We start from the raw sequence: 18,416 nt of genomic DNA, 5'->3' as shown, positions 1-18,416 counted from the left end.
CGAGTTTTTTATTTCTCGGAGAAACAATATGACATGTATTCAGAAACACGTTTAGTGGGTTCTTAAAGTGAAAAATTAAATATGTTGGTGAAATAGTGAACGGATAACACGTTATTTTGTGTAAATTTGTCTGGTTACTTATTCGCGTTTTGAAATAAGCGGATATAAGTAACAAATGAATCAGTTATTATTCCTTATTGATTTTTTCATTGATTGGCGAAATAGATTTGAGTTGTGTTAGTCCTAGAACCACATTTTTGCTTAGGAGGATTTAGACGGGTTTTATGTGTCTCGTTACTTACGATTACGCATTATTTGTGTGAAACTAAAAAATAAGGATAGTAACAATAAGTACCTACCCCCCCCCCCCCCCACGCCTCTCCACTTATTCCTATTCAATAAGGAAATAAGGAATAAGTAACCAACTTTCTCGTCATCAGGAAGGATGTTTGCAAAATCTTAGATATTATAAGGGTTCTCCATATCATCTTGCGGTGTGATAGGGTATTGTTGATGATGAACCATCTTAGTTAAACTTGTGAAGGTAGTGTAAGGATATTACAGTCCTATAGATGGTGAAAATACATTGTGTTTGCTTCATTAGTGATACAAACGGCACAAAATTCTCACTTGGAAATCTGAAAATACCGCAAAAATTAAAATCTTACCAAAAAAGTTCAATTCCTTTCTTCGGGTTATAAAACTAGTTGATAACATCAAGTCCCATAACTCTGATATGTATTTTGGTCAAATTATGTCCCCTTTTGAACTTAAAACTCTTTTTATATTCAACATTTTGGGTAATAATTTCCTGCTTCTGTGACAATATTTCGAATAGTCGAGCTTGGCTGTCTTACGGACAGCTCTTGTTTGACATAAAAATAATTTCTGAAAAGTTCCACTGAAACAAATTTTTTTTGAAAATTTACCAACCTACCAAGCTAACTTTTTTGAGCATGTTACAGGAAACTAACAACTTCTTTTAGGCCTCATGTGTATTTACACAAGTACCGTATTTGCATTATCCTTATGTGTATTTACAGTACTTATGCATTAGCATTAAATTTAGGTGTAAAAAGTAGACATATGTTATAAATACATTTTAAATGTGTATTGTTTCTAAAAAAAGGAAGTTTTATAACAATCGGCTTCTAGCTGCATCACATTCAATAAAATGCACAATTAAGTTATACATTTATATTTTGAAGTAAATAATCTAACTATGAAATTTTTAAGTAAAAGATGGGCAAAACTATTTTGAAATTGTTAACACATTATTGAGCATCAGCAGTTTTATTTATAAAGATGACATGGTTATTTGAATGATTGAAGTGATCAAAAAGTGAGCAATAATAACAGCATAGCTGAAAAGGGTGGCCATTTACACAAATAATTGGCCCAAGTTGCAAAATTACTGAATCAGTCACATTATTGGGAATATGAAAATGTTGTTATTGTAATAATCTTACAAAAATGACAAAATGACAAGAAATTAATATGCATCGCTGACCTGGTCACACAATGAGAATCAGATCAATGACATAGTGTTTGTGCAATGAAATATTGGTTTTAAAAAATTTGAAAGTTGAACAACAAAAAATAACATGGTATCCTGATAAACACATGTACCTAATATGATAATATTTAACTTGCCAGTCAGGAGATTGACTATGACTTTTACCTTTCTTAGGCAGTTCTAAATGTCAAGCCATCTTACGTATATATATATACTTGTATTTCAGCCCAAGTCAATACAAAGATAACAAAGTATGTGTTGTGTCAGTTATAGGAAAGAGCCAGTACAAGACGTCCACCTCTAAAGCGTCGTCATTCAACCCTATTTTAGATGCTGATGTGTTTAAGGTATAGTAAACATGTTAACATTTTGTTAGCTGTATAATGTCAGTAATTTAATTTTCCTAAAAGAGAAATGATAGATGAATTTTTTATTGTTATTAAGAATGTTTTTACTGGGCACCCAACCAGCACCAGAGAGTATATAAGCAATATGCAGCAACACACTGCAAGTAATTTGTCTGTCTTTGCCAAGGGAGACAACTAATATTTTCACTCACACTTAAAGTTTGTTAAGATATGTAGTTCCCTCCCACAGCTGTGACTTGATAACTGTTTTATTTTGTGAAAATTAATGAATATCCTCTATCTAATTATTTATTTCTTGCAGGGTGTTAGAGGATTCTTAAAAGACAGTGTCAACCAGGTAATTACAATTGAATTTAATTATTGGTAAAACTACAGTTTTGTCATATTAAAATATATGATGTTTTTTTTTTTGATTACCTGAAAATTAGAATTTAGAGACAGTAGATCTAATGCAACACTTTCATTGATTCAGTCATTGACAAATGTATACATCTAGAATTGAGGACTAAGTGTTGATACAATTTTCAGGGAGTTTATTTATGATGCTTGTAGTGTGACTTGGAATTTAATAAAATAAATTCAAATTATATATTCCAGGGTGACATTGAATGTTACTATGATGTTGACAGCAGTGTTGTATACCTACACCTGACCAGTATATTGGATTCTTACAGACTGACTTCAGTGTGCCAGAAACTCAAGGATGCTTCTGTTAAGGTACTAATATTGGTATTGTAATGTCTAAATGTATACACTCAGTTTCAGTAGGATTTACAATTTGTTTTATGCTGAAGATATGGTTGTACTAGAAAAGTTTGACTAAAGTTTAGTAATGTTCTGTCTGAAGCCTTCCACTATACTGTTTGAAACTTCAGAATGGACTTGACTATATCAAAGTCAGAAATGTGCATACTATTCCTGCAGCTTATATTTTTTAAATAAAACTTTGCCCTTTCTTATACATTATATAGTTGATACAAACATACTGATACACTAAATGAAAGGGTGATCATGATGGACATAGAAAATTCCTTTCAATGTTTTTTGAATTGCTGTATATAGATGAATCTCCACTAAAGTACATTGATAGTTTAGCCACTACAGCTCTGTACTTTTGTAAGAGATAAAGGGCCTTCCTCTCTCGTGTTTCTAGCAGTTTTGTTTACATTAAGATAAAATATTGTGATGCGGACAGTACACATCATATTTTCTGCTTGCAGGATTTTCAGACACTATGGCAGCAAGAGGACTGTCACAATGCTAAATGTCTTCTTTTCCTCTTCCAAGTTTCTCATATATTAGTTGTGAGTATTTTGTTCCAGTATTTCTGAATAGATAAAATGTAGCTTAAGGTTTAATTAATGTCTTTGTAGAAGTTTTATAACGAATTTTTCTTATATGTTACATATCCCATACAACAGAAAGTGAAAGCAGAACACACAAACACACCCTGCCTTATGCTATGCTGTGGTATGTATTGCAAAGCGGTAGGAGTTGCTGAAATGTGAAACTTTTCCCCTCCTCTTTGTATGTTTGAGGTTTGCTCATGTATTGCAGAAAAGAAGATGGTTCTGCTGAAGTGCCACATTGGGCTTCAAATAACAGAGAAGAACCTTGAGTCTTCCTCCTCATTTAAAGCTGAGGTCAACATCTGACCTATGACTGTGTTGTGTTGACTGAAAGCGCAACAAAACTAAACGCAGAGGTTTAACTATATCAGATTGAAAAGTCGGGACACATGACATAGACTGTTCAGCATTTAACAACACCTTGTTTAAAATTTTAATGCATGATTTAAGTAAATGTACTGACTAGTGTCAATATTTTACGTGAGGTTGTGTTATATTTTAGATTTCACATCCTAGTTCATCTTTTGATATCACATATGTGAGGCTGTTCAGGATATTGGATTCTATCAGGTAAAACATAGAATATAGTTACATCAGTGCTAATTGGCACAGCAGAAAATTCTCACTGAATTTTAATTACTGTGAAATTATCAATTTTTATTTAGGACTAATTTTCCTGGACATTGTTGTTGAGTCATTCCATATTTTTTTTTTCAATGAAGCAATACAATTACCATGCATTTATTGATGGACAAAATCCATCAGTTTCTTCACCAGGAAATAACTGTTTTGGCCACAACCACCAAATTTCATGCCCATGCAATTTAATAGGTGATTTCACAATAAATGCTTGATATTTTCATTGCCCTGTCCGAAATAGAAACAAAAACAAGTAAAGCAAGTATTGCCTCGAATATTTCAACTTTAACTCAGGACTATACTCCAAGACAGGTTTGAAAAGAGTGATGTGGTTTTCACATACTGGTGGGTTGTTTAATATTTTGTTGGTGGACAAGACCAAATATTTCTGATTTCATGGCAGGTTTGCCATTCAGACTTAGAACCTCATGGGATGGTTGTCTGTTTTTCAGTAGTCTGAAAACTGTGCAATTGTGTGCTGCAAGCAACTCTTTAAATTTATGAGGACACTAATTATCATGATTTCCAAGTATTTCCTGGATGAAGTTGTACACTTGCGTGTTTTGAAATCTCAGTCTCTCTGTTATTGTATTGCAGAATGAAGGTACAAAAATGTGTAACAGAACAGTTGTTAGATCTACCCATCTCCAAAGATTGGAAATACAATGGTCGTCCATGTTCACCGAGAGTTTTGTTTGTGTTTGAGACATCCACCATTGAGTATGATCCAGATGAATTAGTTGATAATACAGGATATAAGATAAGGCCACAGGTATATGTTAAAACAACTTTGTGAGATTTTAGACTTTGATAAGTACCTTGTCAACAACAAACTTTATTTATTTTAGTCTGATATTATGTCCAACTCAGCTTTGTCCACAAACTGACGAAATCCTAAGTTATTCACATTCTTACTTAAATTAGAAGCTTCAGACTAAAAAAAGTTAAAAACATTTTCATTTGCAGTAGATGATAATGATTTTGTTCATTTTGCTATCAGATAGGAAGTTTTGTATGTTTTGCGTAAAATCTGGGGGGAAAAGAGCAGTTTGGGTATTTGTTTACAGGCAAGCTCGATTTGTCAGCTGCAGATTATTGAAAAACATGCTGATGGAATTAAAAGGGATAGATCTGTCAAGCTTGTTCAATAGATATAGGGGGAAAAAAAGAAATTTTAAATTAGCTCTTTGGCCCTAGAACTTTCTCTAATGTCTTGACTTCAACTACATGTATTTATGCTTCTAAGCAGGATGTACATTAAGAGAACTTGTCAGTCATCTTAATCTGGCATAATGCCACAAATAACTATCAGTTGAAATATTAAGTGATGAAACCAGTTACATTTCTATCTTTCTAAAGTGTGATTATGATAAAACAGATTGTGAACTGTAATATTCCAGAGGATCCACCCTATCAAGAGACTACAACACTGTATGGAGGACCAAATCTACAAAATTCTTAGAAAATCTAGAGTTATCACCAACATCAGGTATTTGTATTACCGTATTTTCCCTAAGTGTTGGGACACCCTAAGTCTTTGGACACCCCTTAAATCTGTAAAAATAATTATTTTTCTTGACCCTAATTTTTTGGACATGTATTTTTTCAGCGTATTTTTCGTCCCAAAGTGTAGGGACAGTTTAAAGTGTAAATCAAACTCCGAATAATAGTTGACGTATCAGTCAAAATATCAAATAATTTGAAAACACAAATAACATTTTTGTAGGCCTAACCGTTTTGGTCATATTTTTGTGAATTTGTGCTGTCTGAATTCTACTGCTGTTGATATTCCATGACAGTAATGTGCTTTTCACCATATGTCTAATGTTGTATGTTTTGACTGCAGCCATTACAGGAATTCCGTTTTCCATTGGTTATTTATTTATTTTATTTTTTTTACCATACCAGTTAAGTGTTGTATATTTTTTTTGCTGCAGCCAGGAAGTCCGTTTTCCGTTATTTATTTATTTTTATTTACCACTGACTGGAATTTACCCGCAAATCGTACCGATATCAAAACGCCATGCCGGTAATTTTCCATTCCACGAGCACGTGCGATCTATCGTAATGTCTAACTTACAACGCCGTTACTTTTGTTTATCGACACGTATACAAAAAACGCGCATCACGCATTCATTTTTTGATTTTATCGCTTCAGATTTTCAACACCGATTGAGAAGTAATATAGTTTGAATTCTATAACGATTTTTAAAAGGTATCGACAGAAATGTAGGCAAAATTCTATAAAAACGCTCAAATTTTCATAAATTTACTTGCAAAATTTCAAACAGCGCGATCCTAAATACTTATTTCTTTCTAAAAGTAAATAAATGATACAAACTGTGGGCATAAAATTCAGACTTTTGACCAGAAAGTACAAAAAACAGAATAGAAAAATGTTAAATAATGAAAAAGCGGCAACAATTTAAAAAATATGAAGTAAAACGATTTTTGGCAAACAGATTTCTGTTACTTGACCTCGTGAACGTAAATAGTAAATGCGGTTAAAAAACAAAAACAATAATGATGTTGTTGCGTATTTTTAATAAGTTTTGAATGAATCTTTGTACATGTATTTTTTGACACGACACTTTTTAATAAGATATTCTCAAACCATTTTGTAATTTCCTTGAGGGCCAATAGGTCACAGAGGTAAGATATCAGCTATTATAGTTTGACACGTTTACCTGACAGTTTATACGGGATATTGCACATTCGCTTTAACAAATTAAAAAGCTTTTTTTATTGATTTTTACAACACTAGATCTACTTCTCAGCACTTTAAAGAACCGAGGCGGTACGATCAAACAGTGATGTGCAACATGGCACGAAAGCATGACGTAATGCCATGAAAATCTCGGGGGAAACTATACCGCTTTGATCTCCACTTCTAATGTCATGATACCAACACACTTCATTTAGCTTTTTGAGTGGGTGTTAATTGATGATGAAAACAAGGCCAATTACTTTGTTTATCAACAGAATAATTACCGATAATCGTTAAGGTTTTTTTTTCGCTTTCAACACGGGTGGGTGGGGGATGTTACCCGATGACAATTATTGTGTCCATATTTTTGGGACACTTTTCAAAATAATTATTTTTCGGGAAATAAGTCTTGGGACAGTGAAAAAAATAATTATTTTATGTTGTCCCAAGACTTAGGGAAAATACGGTAGTTATCATAGTCCTTTGCTGAAATCTTTTATCATATCTCAGCATGAATGGAAATTTTGTTTCTAATTGTGTATGCTTTTTCTGGAATCAGCCATATTTTTTGCTTTTGGTATTAATTTGTTTTCAGTTATTATTTTGGTATTTTGTTATTTGTGTCAACTGTAAAGGTTTTAGTCTTTGTCATTTCTGTTATTTCAGTTGATAAACACTGTGGATTTACAAACTTTACTTAATCATTTACAGCAACAATTCACTATTTGCTGTGCCAGCCAATCAGGAGTTTGTATTTATCCATGTATACCAGAATGAGGCTGCTGACCCAGTTTCTTTCTTCCTGCAGCAGATCAGAGATAACACGATACAGCATGACACAGGTGAGACCTAGCATGTTTGTAGATTGTATTTCTTCACATGTTTGTAAATGTTACCCTCTGACTTGTTTTTCAAATTTTAGCTCTACTCTCAGAGAAAAAGTAGAGCTATTGCATTCGCGTCACAATCACCGTTTGTAAATATTTTTGATATAGTCAGATATCTCTGTTACTACCAAAACTATTGACTTGAAACTTAAAATAATTATTTACTATCATAGTCTACACCAGGAGAATTAATCCCCCTAATTCTGATTGAATTTTGACAGAGTTATGCCCTTTTTTAACTTAGAATTTTTTTATTAAAGTTTTTGATAAACAGTCAGGGGTGTAGCTGTTTTAAATTATGTAACCTATTTCAGTTACTTTTTCAAGCATTTTATAACCTGTATTAGTTATTTAGTTAACTCGGGTAAGTTATTCAAAAAAAGTCTTTTTGCTGTTCTCACAAAGTGACCTTTAAAGTGAAATTAGTAGCAATCTGTGGTTAATCAAATGCTCTTTTAGTCTGATCATGACCTGATGATGTTAAGAGTTTTATAGCTTTAAACCTTTTGTGTAAAACTTTATCAGCCTTGCATAAATTTTTTTACTGCATAGCTGGAAAGATAAAAGTTCAAGGATTCAGGGAATAATTGCTTTTGTCACATTCGAAAAGAGGAATTGGCACAGGAGGGCTTTGTAATATTTTATGATAACTGAAACAAGTTATGAAAGTATAAGCAATAACTCAAATGGGTTATAAACTGTGATAACTCGGAACAGTTACACCCCTGACTGATAAAGTCAAATATTTCTGTTAATCAAAGGTTTTGACTTGAAACTTAAAAAAGTTATTTACTATCAAAGTCTACACCAGGAGAAACAGTCGTCATAACTCTGATTTGAATTTTGACAGAGTTATGTCCCTTTTTAACTTAGAATTTTTTGGGTAGAGTTTTTACTGGCAAAGCTCTAATTCAGAGTCAAGCACAGAGAAAAGTCGAGCATGCTGTCTTACGGATAGCTCTTTTCATGAAATGAGGTTAGCCCCCTTTTTCAATAGTGTTCCAATTATGTCTTTGTGGTAATATAAGTTATCAAACCAGCTAGTATTCCATCGAGTGTATTATGTTATTTTATTAGCTCATCTGATTTTTTGAAAAAAAATGATGAGTTATTGTCATCACTTGAGCGGTTGTCGGCGTCGGCGTCGGCGTCGGCGTTGCCTGGTTAAGTTTTATGTTTAGGTCAGCTTTTCTCCTAAACTATCAAAGCTATTGCTTTGAAACTTGGAATACTTGTTCACCATCATAAGCTGACCCTGTATAGCAAGAAACATAACTCCATCTTGCTTTTTGCAAGATTTATGGCCCCTTTTGTACTTAGAAAATATCAGATTTCTTGGTTAAGTTTTATGTTTAGGTCAACTTTTCTCCTAAACTATCAAAGCTATTGCTTTGAAACTTGGAATACTTGTTCACCATCATAAGCTGACCCTGTATAGCAAGAAACATAACTCCATCTTGCTTTTTGCAAGATTTATGGCCCCTTTTGTACTTAGAAAATATCAGATTTCTTGGTTAAGTTTTATGTTTAGGTCAACTTTTCTCCTAAACTATCAAAGCTATTGCTTTGAAACTTGGAATACTTGTTCACCATCATAAGCAGACCCTGTACATCAAGAAACATAACTCCATCTTGCTTTTTGCAAGAATTATTGCCCCTTTTGGACTTAGAAAATCAGTTTTCTTGGTTAAGTTTTATGTTTAGGTCAGCTTTTATCCTAAACTATCAAAGCTATTCCTTTAAAACTTGCAACACTTGTTCACCATCATAAGCTGACCCTGTACAGCAAGAAACATAACTCCATCCTGCTTTTTGCAAGATTTATGGCCCCTTTTGGACTTAGAAAATATCAGATTTCTTGGTTAAGTTTTATGTTTAGGTCAACTTTTTCTCTTAAACTATCAAAGCTATTGCTTTAAAACTTGCAGCTCTTGTTCACCATCATACGCTGACCCTGTACAGCAAGCAACATAATTCCATCCTGCTTTTTGCAATAATTTTTGCCCCTTTTGGACTTAGAAAAATCATTTTCTTGGTTGAATATTATGTTTAAGTCAACTTTTCTCATAAACTATCAAAGCTATTGCTTTAAAACTTGCAACAGTTTTTCACCATCATAAGTGGACACTGTACATCAAGAAACATAACTCTATCCTGCTTTTTGCAAGAGTGATGGCCCTTTTTAGACTTAGAAAATCATGGGTAGGACAATATTTCTATTATACAAAAAAAATCAGATGAGCGTCAGCACCCGCAAGGCGGTGCTCTTGTTCTGTATCTATTTTATCTAAAATAATTGCTAATGTGGCTTCTGCCATGTTACAAAATACTAATTTTGATATGAATTTTTATGTTAGCATCAGAACTCAAATGTATATTCAGTTTCATATTCAAAGATTGCTCTTGATCTTGCATTTAGAATCGGACTCACCGCGTAAGAGTTACCAGTCTACAAGAAGAGGTCAAGCTGGTACAGATAGGTCACGGTCAGTGGTGCTCTCTCGGAATGGAGGAGAATTTAGTTTTAAGGAGTTTTTATGGCAGCATATAGATATGGCACTAACAAAAGGTTTTGATGACAATGTTGGACGGCATCCAGTAACTGCAACATTTGAGGTTGTTACATATCAGATCATAATATTATGTTTATTATTAACCTTTACCCTACTAAATTTCTGAAATGAACTGGTCCATCAGTCAATTTGGGCAATACCATTTATTATTCAAAGGGGTGTTCACTGAAAATTTACTGACTGAATAGCGAACAGTGCAGACCATGATTAGCCTGCACGGATGTGCAGGCTAATCTTGGTCTGCACTGGTCGCAAAGGCAGAATAACTTGCCGCCAGCAGGCTAAAGGTTAATGTGTATTAACAGTACTATGTATTAGGTTTAAAATAGTACACAATGCATACATGTATAGATAAACACATTATAAATGTGTAGTACCACTGAAAAACTGGCTGTTTTCTTTAACAATTTTAACAATCAAGTGTTACTGCATAACATTAATGATGAATGTAGCTGTGAAAGCAAACTTATTTTATATATTTAGTGAATTTGAATACATTTGATGAGGATTTTATACGTTTATAGTAAATATCGAAAGGTAAAATATTTTAGTCAAAGATGGCCATTAGATGTCTTTAACTGTTGTCAGGGTACTTTTACAAGTGGCTGTGAAATGTTATGATGATTACAGTTAGCAAGCAGTGAGACATGGTTTACCTTGGCCAACAAGTTATACCTGATGTTGTTCTCGGAGAAGCTAGATCCTAAACTTCAACCACACTGTAATACTCTCAAATCCCTGCTAGAAACAGATCTCAGATTCTCAGAGAAGTATGCTATTTAAGAAGTGTGAGCCAAGGCTTGGGTAGGCAACAAACCTACAGTTTGGTCGAACTTTCTTTTTAGCTCACCTGAGCAATGCTCAGGTAGTTTTTCTGATCACTCGATGTCCGGCGTCTGTCGTCTGTCTGTCGTCTGGCGTCTGTCGTCTGTCAACATTTAGCTTGTGTATGCGATAGAGGCTATATTTTTCAACTGATCTTCATGAAATTTGGTCAGAATAATAACCTTGATGAAATCTAGGCGGAGTTTGAAAATGGGTCATCTGGGGTCAAAAACTAGGTCACTAGGTCAAATCAAAGAAAAACCTTGTGTATGCGATAGAGGCTGTATTTTTCAATTGATCTTCATGAATTTTGGTCAGAATGATTACCTTGATGAAATCTAGGCCGAGTTTGAAAATGGGTCATCTGGGTTCAAAAACTAGGTCACTAGGTCAAATCAAAGAAAAACCTTGTGTATGCGATAGAGGCTGTGTTTTTCAATTAATCTTCATGAATATTGGTTAGAATGATTACTTTTATGAAATCTAGGCCGAGTTCGAAAATGGGTCATCTCGGGTCAAAAACTAGGTCACTAGGTCAAATCAAAGAAAATCCTTGTGTATGCGATAGAGGCTGTATTTTTCAATTAATCTTCATGAATATTGGTCAGAATGATAAGCTTGATGAAATCTAGGCCGAATTCGAAAATGGTCATTTCGGGTCAAAAACTAGGTCACTAGGTCAAATCAAAGAAAAACCTTGTGTATGCGATAGAGGCTGTATTTTTCAATTAATCTTCATTATTATTGGTCAGAATGAGAACTTTGATGAAATCTAGGCCGAGTTTGAAAATGGGTCATCTGGGGGTAAAAACTAGGTCACTAGGTCAAATCAAAGAAAATCCTTGTGTATGCGATAGAGGCTGTATTTTTCAATTGATCTTCATGAATGTTGGTCAGAATGATTGCCTTGATAAAATCTAGGCCGAGTTCAAAAATGGGTCACCTCGGGTCAAAAAGTAGGTCATTAGGTCAAATCAAATAAAAACTTTGTGTATGCGATACAGGCTATATTTATCAATTGATCTTCATGAAATTCAGTCAGAATGATTGTCTTGATGAAATCTAGGTCAAATTCGAATACGGGTTATCTTGGGTCAAGAAGTAGGTCACTAGGTCAAATCAAAGGAAAACCTTGTGTATGTGATAGAGGCTGTATTTTTCAATTGATCTTCATACAGTTTGGTCAGAATGATTGCCTTGACGAAATCTAGGTTGAGTTTGATTATGTTTCACCTGGGGTTAAAAAATAGGTCACTAGGTTAAATCAAAGAAAAACCTCGGGTATGTGATAGAAGCTGTATTTTTCAACTGATCTTCATGAAATTTTGTCAGAATGATTGCCTTGATGAAATCTAAGTCAAGTTCGAGTATTGGTCATCTGGATTCAAAAACTAGGTCACTAGGTCAAATCAAGGCAAAACCTTGTGTATGCAATAGGGGCTGCATTTTACACTGGATTTTCATGAAATTTAGTCAGAATGGTTGCCTTGATGAAATCTAGGTCAAGTTCGAATATGGGTTGTCTAGGATCAAAAACTAGGTCACTAGGTCAAATCAAAGAAAAACCTTGTGTATGCGATAGAGGCTGTATTTTTCAATTGATCTTCATGAAATTTGGTCAGAATGATAGCCTTGATGAAATCTAGGTCAAGTTCGAATATTATCATCTTGGGTCAAAAACTAGGTCACTAGGTCAAATCAAAGAAAATACTTGTTTATACTCAAGGTTTTTGCTCCATTTTTAATGATAATTGGTCAGAATATATTTTTCCATGAAATCACTAGGTCACACATGTTTACACTGTTATGGTGTGTTTTTCAGGTGAGCGACCTAGGGCCATCTTGGCCCTCTTGTTTTTTTTTGACATTTATGGTGACAGGTATAATATGTAAAAAGTATTTTGTTATATTACACTTAATTATGTACAATCTTTTAGGTGATTGTTAGTCTTTTAGTTGATTATTTAATTGTTTAGATTTACCCACAACTTTGTAGTTTTTCAGATGGATTTGTGGCATTATTTTCTGATAGTTTGAAGTGAAAACTATTGTTAATTTTGTTGTGTACTGATTGCAGATGTATATGTTGTTCACAAAGAAAACAAATGATTAAAGGGAATAGACAAACTGATTGCAATTAGAATTTGGGTTTGAATTTCTTTCGATCTACCACCATGCTGAAAGATTTTAATATTGGATCATTATTGTAATAAAAATATTCAATGTTACGAATTTTAGAAAATTTGTGTGGCCATTCTGAAATTTATGGCCGCATTACCACACTTCAGTATTATTGAACCCCCCAGCAACAGAGTTGTAAGGGGGGTATACTGGTTTCAGGTTGTCTGTCTGTCTGTCTATCTATCTGTCCGTAAACACAATTTTGTGCACAACAACTCTCCTCATCCGCTTGACACAATTTAATGAAACTTCACAAAAGTGATGAGTAACAACAGTAGTTGTGCATGGGGCATGTTAGGTTCTTTCAGGAAAAAAATTCTGCAGAGTTATGGGACTTTGTTTTTTGTTACTATACTATATACATAGACACAATCTTGTACACACCATCTCTCCTCATTCCCTTCACACAATTTAATGGAACTTACCAAAAGTGATCAGTAACAACAGTAGTTATGCATGGGACATGTTAGGTTCTTTCAGGAAAAAAATTCTGCAGAGTTATGGGACTTTGTTTTTTGTTACTATACTATATACATAGACACAATCTTGTGCACACAATCTCTCCTCATCCCCTTGACACAATTTAATGGAATTCACACAAGTGATCAGTAACAACAGTAGTTGTGCATGGGGCATGTTAGGTTCTTTCAGAAAAAAAAAATTGCAGAGTAACGGGACTTTGTTTTTTGTTAACATACTATGTACATACAGTCTGCATATGCAATCTTGTGGGCGCCTAATCTTCTGAACCCTCGCACACAAGTTAATGAAACTTCACACAAGTGATCAGTACCAACCCTAGTTGTGCATGGTGCATGTTACATTCTTTTAGATAACTATTCTGCAGAGTTATGGGACTTTGTTTTTTGTTACTATACTGTATATATTCCATCTATACATAGTATATTACAGTCCACATAATTATGCAGTCTTGTGTGCGTCAAATTGCTGTATACTGTGTCAGTGTGACTGCTGGGGTGGGGTGGGGGTACATTCATCACCTTTAGTGATAGCTCTAGTTTATTTATGAAATACTGTTTAGATGAATTACTATGATTGCTTGGTTTTTAGAAAGAAAGCACAAACACAGACTTCCCCTGTTTTGTTTTAAGTTAAACAAACTTTGAAAGTTATGTCATTATTTGCTATTTTTGTATTTTGAGGGAAAAAATGTGTAGGCACCTTAATTTTCGTATTCATTAGTAATTTTAGTTTTGTACTGGTTTTATAAGAATTGTCTTTCTTTTCAGTCGCTGTAACAAGGTGTTACCAGTTGCTGAGAGTTCCTACCAAGAAAATTTACCCACACACTATGTGACCAACTACCATCTCAGCAAGGTTTGTCTCCTCGTAAACTTCCTTATCAATCACATTATGTCTTTTATTATGGATTTGTCTAAAAATTAGGGATGGGACCCAACAGTCCATATTTATTACGATGATTCACGTTTTAAACAACAGAATTTATTGTGTATATGCCAGTCACTTAATAAGTATTTAAAGCTTCCATGAAAGAAGCCAAATATTTGAATATGGCAAAGCGAATGTTCGAATATTGATTTTAGTATTCTTTCCCATCCCTACTAAAAATGAACTAGCAGACAGATTTCAAATACTCCCATATTTATGTCTCAATCTTGACTGTGAAGTTCTTTATGTTGAGAAATGATTGAAACTTTAGGGTTCATTGCTTTGTCACTTTTCTTCAAGTTGTCAACTGGCATGTGCCATGTAACCCAGAGTTGTTAAGCCAATGATTTTTTCTTTGGTACTTGATAACTTTAGAAATTATCATGAAAAAATACATTGTTGTACATGTATCTAGTCAGCTTGTTCTCGGTGTATTTTCTTTAACAGTGATTATTTCCCATTTTGCTAGAAAACAGTGTTATTTAAGCCAAGTAAAAGCTTTCAAGTTAGTTTAGTTTTGTGTATTGTTATAGACAAAATTGATCAAAGGTGTGCAATAAAGTATTCAAGACAAAAAATAATAGAATACCTACTCATGTGCACAATGTGTTTTGTTTCAGTTAGCACAAGCAAAAAAAGTGTTCAGCCAGTTTGCACGTGGTCCTGCCTGTGACAAATACATGAAACAGCTAGAGGAGTCATGTGAACGATTCTGGAAGAATGGGAGACAACTCTGTGAGGAAATCAGTTTGACAGGAAACCACTGTGTTAATCCTGTATGTGTCAAAGTATTTTTTTCAAGTCAGGCAAAACAGTTTATTGATCAAATAGATTTGTATTAAATTTAAGAAAGTCAGAATTTAAAGACTTTTTTTAAGTAGAAGTGCTGCTAGAGCTAAAAATTGATATACAGTCAAACTTTGATCACTCCAACTTGACGGAACCGGAAAGATTTGTTCAAGTGATCAGTAGTTTGAGCATATCAACAATATACATTATACAGGATTTTGCAGGGACCTGATGACGAGTTCAAGCAAAGGGCAGTGTTGGAATTGTTTGAACAAACCAAGTTTGACTGGATTTCTGAACAGTTTCTTTGATGCACCTCTTGGTTCGTTCTGATGGATGCTCAGCAAACTTGATTTGAGGCATTCTTGCACAAACTTTTGTCAAAATTGTTCAAATGTTCTGTTAGATGGCACTTAGGAGACAAAAGAACTTACATAAGAAAACCCAATAAACAGTCAGGGGTCAGGGTTCTCGCCAGGCTATTATCGCCTGTCGCGTGCGACATGCCTTCAGACTTTGTGTTGTATATTCGACACCCTTATTTCCCCCGTCACCCTTAATTGCCGAAGCGACATGCTAAATCATCCCAATAAACCCCGAAAAATTCGATAGTGTTTTCGAAAAGCATCCCGTGCTACCGATAGTTTAGGTAAAGCGATGCCAGTTAAGAAAAACCGATAAACAATGACAGCTTCCTATATGTGGAAAGTGTGACTTAAATTTCATTGTAGCTCCGCCTTTAATCCTTTGACAGGGGGTATCTTGTGATTTTGTACATGAAAGTGATGTTTCGCAAGTTTTAAGGTTATACATGTCATTAGATATAATGACAGATATTCAACAATTATCGTCCGAATGTTTTGCGCAATAAAGGAAAGACAATGTAAGGGAAATTTTAAGTCAAAAATTGTGCAACAGGGTAAAATGCTTTTGAACAATTATCGCCGAATATTAATGTTTTTCACATGTATTAAAGTGTTTTCTCGGGCGGAATATCAAAAAGAAAAGCAAGAATTAATGTTTTCTGTCGTATTTTCAAAATAGAACTTGTAGAGAAAAGTTTGAAATACCCTCCGTGCATTATTTCATCACGAACGGACCATTTGGTAGAACCACCGACCTTAAGCCAGTTGGATGGCTTCCTCACATGAAGAACCTAACATGAAGAATTCAACGCCCGAGTGAGGCTCGAACCCACATCAATGAGGGGCAAGGGGATTTGAAGCCAGCGACCTTAACCACTCGGCCACGGAGGCCCCGGTCACAATTTCAGAATCCCTCCCAGCCACGCCAAATGGCCAAAGGAAATCGGGGATTGTCCAAAATGGAAACCAGCATTTCCTGGATGACAGTCTCAGATTGTGTTGTTTTACATGTATGTACAACAAACAGTTGACATTTTTTAAAAACTTAAAAAAGGATAAGTTTTCAGCAAATAAACTCCGCAAAATAAACATAAACTTTAAAATACAAATAGATCTGTGTGCAGTGCAAAAAATTTTGTTGGTTTATGTACAATAAATAGTATTTTAACATTTTTAGCAACTTAAAATTGATGAACTTTTAATGGTCATTCAGCAAATATACTCCATAGGATTTTTAAAGACCTAATATCTTTTTTTGTTGTACATGTAAATGATGCTTATTAATCACTGAAAATACCCCTATGTTTTTCACTCTGAAATGCACCAAGAAAGCACCAAAATGAGTTTTTAGTAACACAAAATGTTCTGGGGTGACCCCCCATACCCCATGCAGGGGGGACACCCCCCGCCCCCCCCTTTCCTCGTCAAAAAATATCCTTCTGCAACATGCCTTCAGAAAATCCTAGCTAGAACCCTGGGGGTGTAACTGTTTTAAGTTATGTAACCTATTTCAGTTACTTTTTCAAGCATTTTATAACCTGTATTAGTTTTAAAATATAGTTAGCTCGGGTAAGTTATTCAAAAAAAGTCTTTACTGTTCTCACAAAGTGACCTTTAAAGTGAAATTAGTAGCAAACTGCGGTTTATCAAATTCTCTTTTAGTCTGATCATGACCTGATAAGCATAATGGGATGTTGAGAGTTTTATAGCTTTAAAACTTTTGCGTAACACTTCATCAGTCTTGCGTAAAAATTTTTACTGCATAGCTGGAAAGATAAATGTTAAAGGATTTAGGAAATAAATGCATTAGTCTCATTCAAAATGAGGAATTGGCACAGGAGGGCTTTGTAATATTTTATGGTAACTGAAACAAGTTATGAAAGTATAAGCAATAACTCAAATGGGTTATAAACTGCAATAACTTGAAACAGTTACACCCCTGACTGATAAACTGCTTGAGACAGATATTCAGCAAAATAGGTCAGAAGCAAGTTCAAGTGAGATACTTGAAGTGTTCATTGCTCTTGTTTATGAAACGTAACACAGTGACATCAGTGACAAAAGAGTTCTTGATATTTATCACGGTTAGGTTTATTTTACCTTTTACAGTTACATAGAACAGAAGATGACCCAGAGACAGATAGTAATTCACACCTACCATTGATGTCACATTTTAGTCAGCTTAAAAGAAAGCAGCATGTAATTGTGGAAAGAAACAGGCAGACAAAAAAAGATCCATTTAAAACACAAGGTTTACTTTTACCCCTTTAAATTATTTTCCTTAAATCAGTATTTTCTGCTATGTTAAATATAGTACCCGTAAGAACTCTGTGACACCTATATATAGTAAATACCATCATATATAGGCAGAAAATTTTCTTCAATCTTGAACATTTTCTCAGCAAGCCAACTACTGTGAAATCATTTGTGTTCGCGTATTTCGCGCTAGACCGATGCGCGAATTAAAGGCCGCGCTTTATAGTTCAGTTGCCCTCCAGTGTTTGCTATTCAAAGTTGCACTGTATTGAATGCAGAGCTATTTTCACAAGTTTTTGTAGCTCACCTGTCACAAACTGACAAGGTGAGCTTTTGTGATAGGGCGGTGTCTGTCGTCCGTCCGTGCGTCCGTCCGTCCTCGTAAACTTTTGCTTGTGACCACTCTAGAGGTCACATTTTCATGGGATCTTTATGAAAGTTGTCAGAATGTTCATCTTGATGATATCTAGTCAAGTTTTGAAACTGGGTCAGTGCCGTCAAAACAATGTCAGTAGGTCTAAAATAGAAAACCTTGTGACCTCTCTAAAGGC

At 34.5% G+C, this 18,416-nt stretch overlaps 1 protein-coding gene across 1 annotated transcript in view; it reads left to right on the top strand.

The window, feature by feature from the left end:
• The window catches only part of LOC123527358 (nonsense-mediated mRNA decay factor SMG8-like), a 44,978-nt gene that overhangs the window by 2,457 nt on the left and 24,105 nt on the right, over nt 1-18,416 (top strand). Inside the window, 14 exon segments of the mRNA XM_053522606.1 lie at nt 1,743-1,863; nt 2,186-2,221; nt 2,482-2,601; nt 3,105-3,188; nt 3,736-3,803; nt 4,470-4,644; nt 5,273-5,361; nt 7,291-7,421; nt 9,886-10,082; nt 10,670-10,809; nt 14,296-14,383; nt 15,076-15,231; nt 17,719-17,794; nt 17,797-17,838. Of these exon segments, the coding sequence (XP_053378581.1) occupies nt 1,743-1,863; nt 2,186-2,221; nt 2,482-2,601; nt 3,105-3,188; nt 3,736-3,803; nt 4,470-4,644; nt 5,273-5,361; nt 7,291-7,421; nt 9,886-10,082; nt 10,670-10,809; nt 14,296-14,383; nt 15,076-15,231; nt 17,719-17,794; nt 17,797-17,838 (1,523 nt within the window).

The sequence above is a fragment of the Mercenaria mercenaria genome, chromosome 14, assembly GCF_021730395.1.
Source record: "Mercenaria mercenaria strain notata chromosome 14, MADL_Memer_1, whole genome shotgun sequence".
In the NCBI taxonomy this organism is placed as follows: domain Eukaryota; kingdom Metazoa; phylum Mollusca; class Bivalvia; order Venerida; family Veneridae; genus Mercenaria; species Mercenaria mercenaria.
Note: the sequence above shows the minus strand (reverse complement) of the source record. Positions and strands in the feature narration are given on the sequence as shown.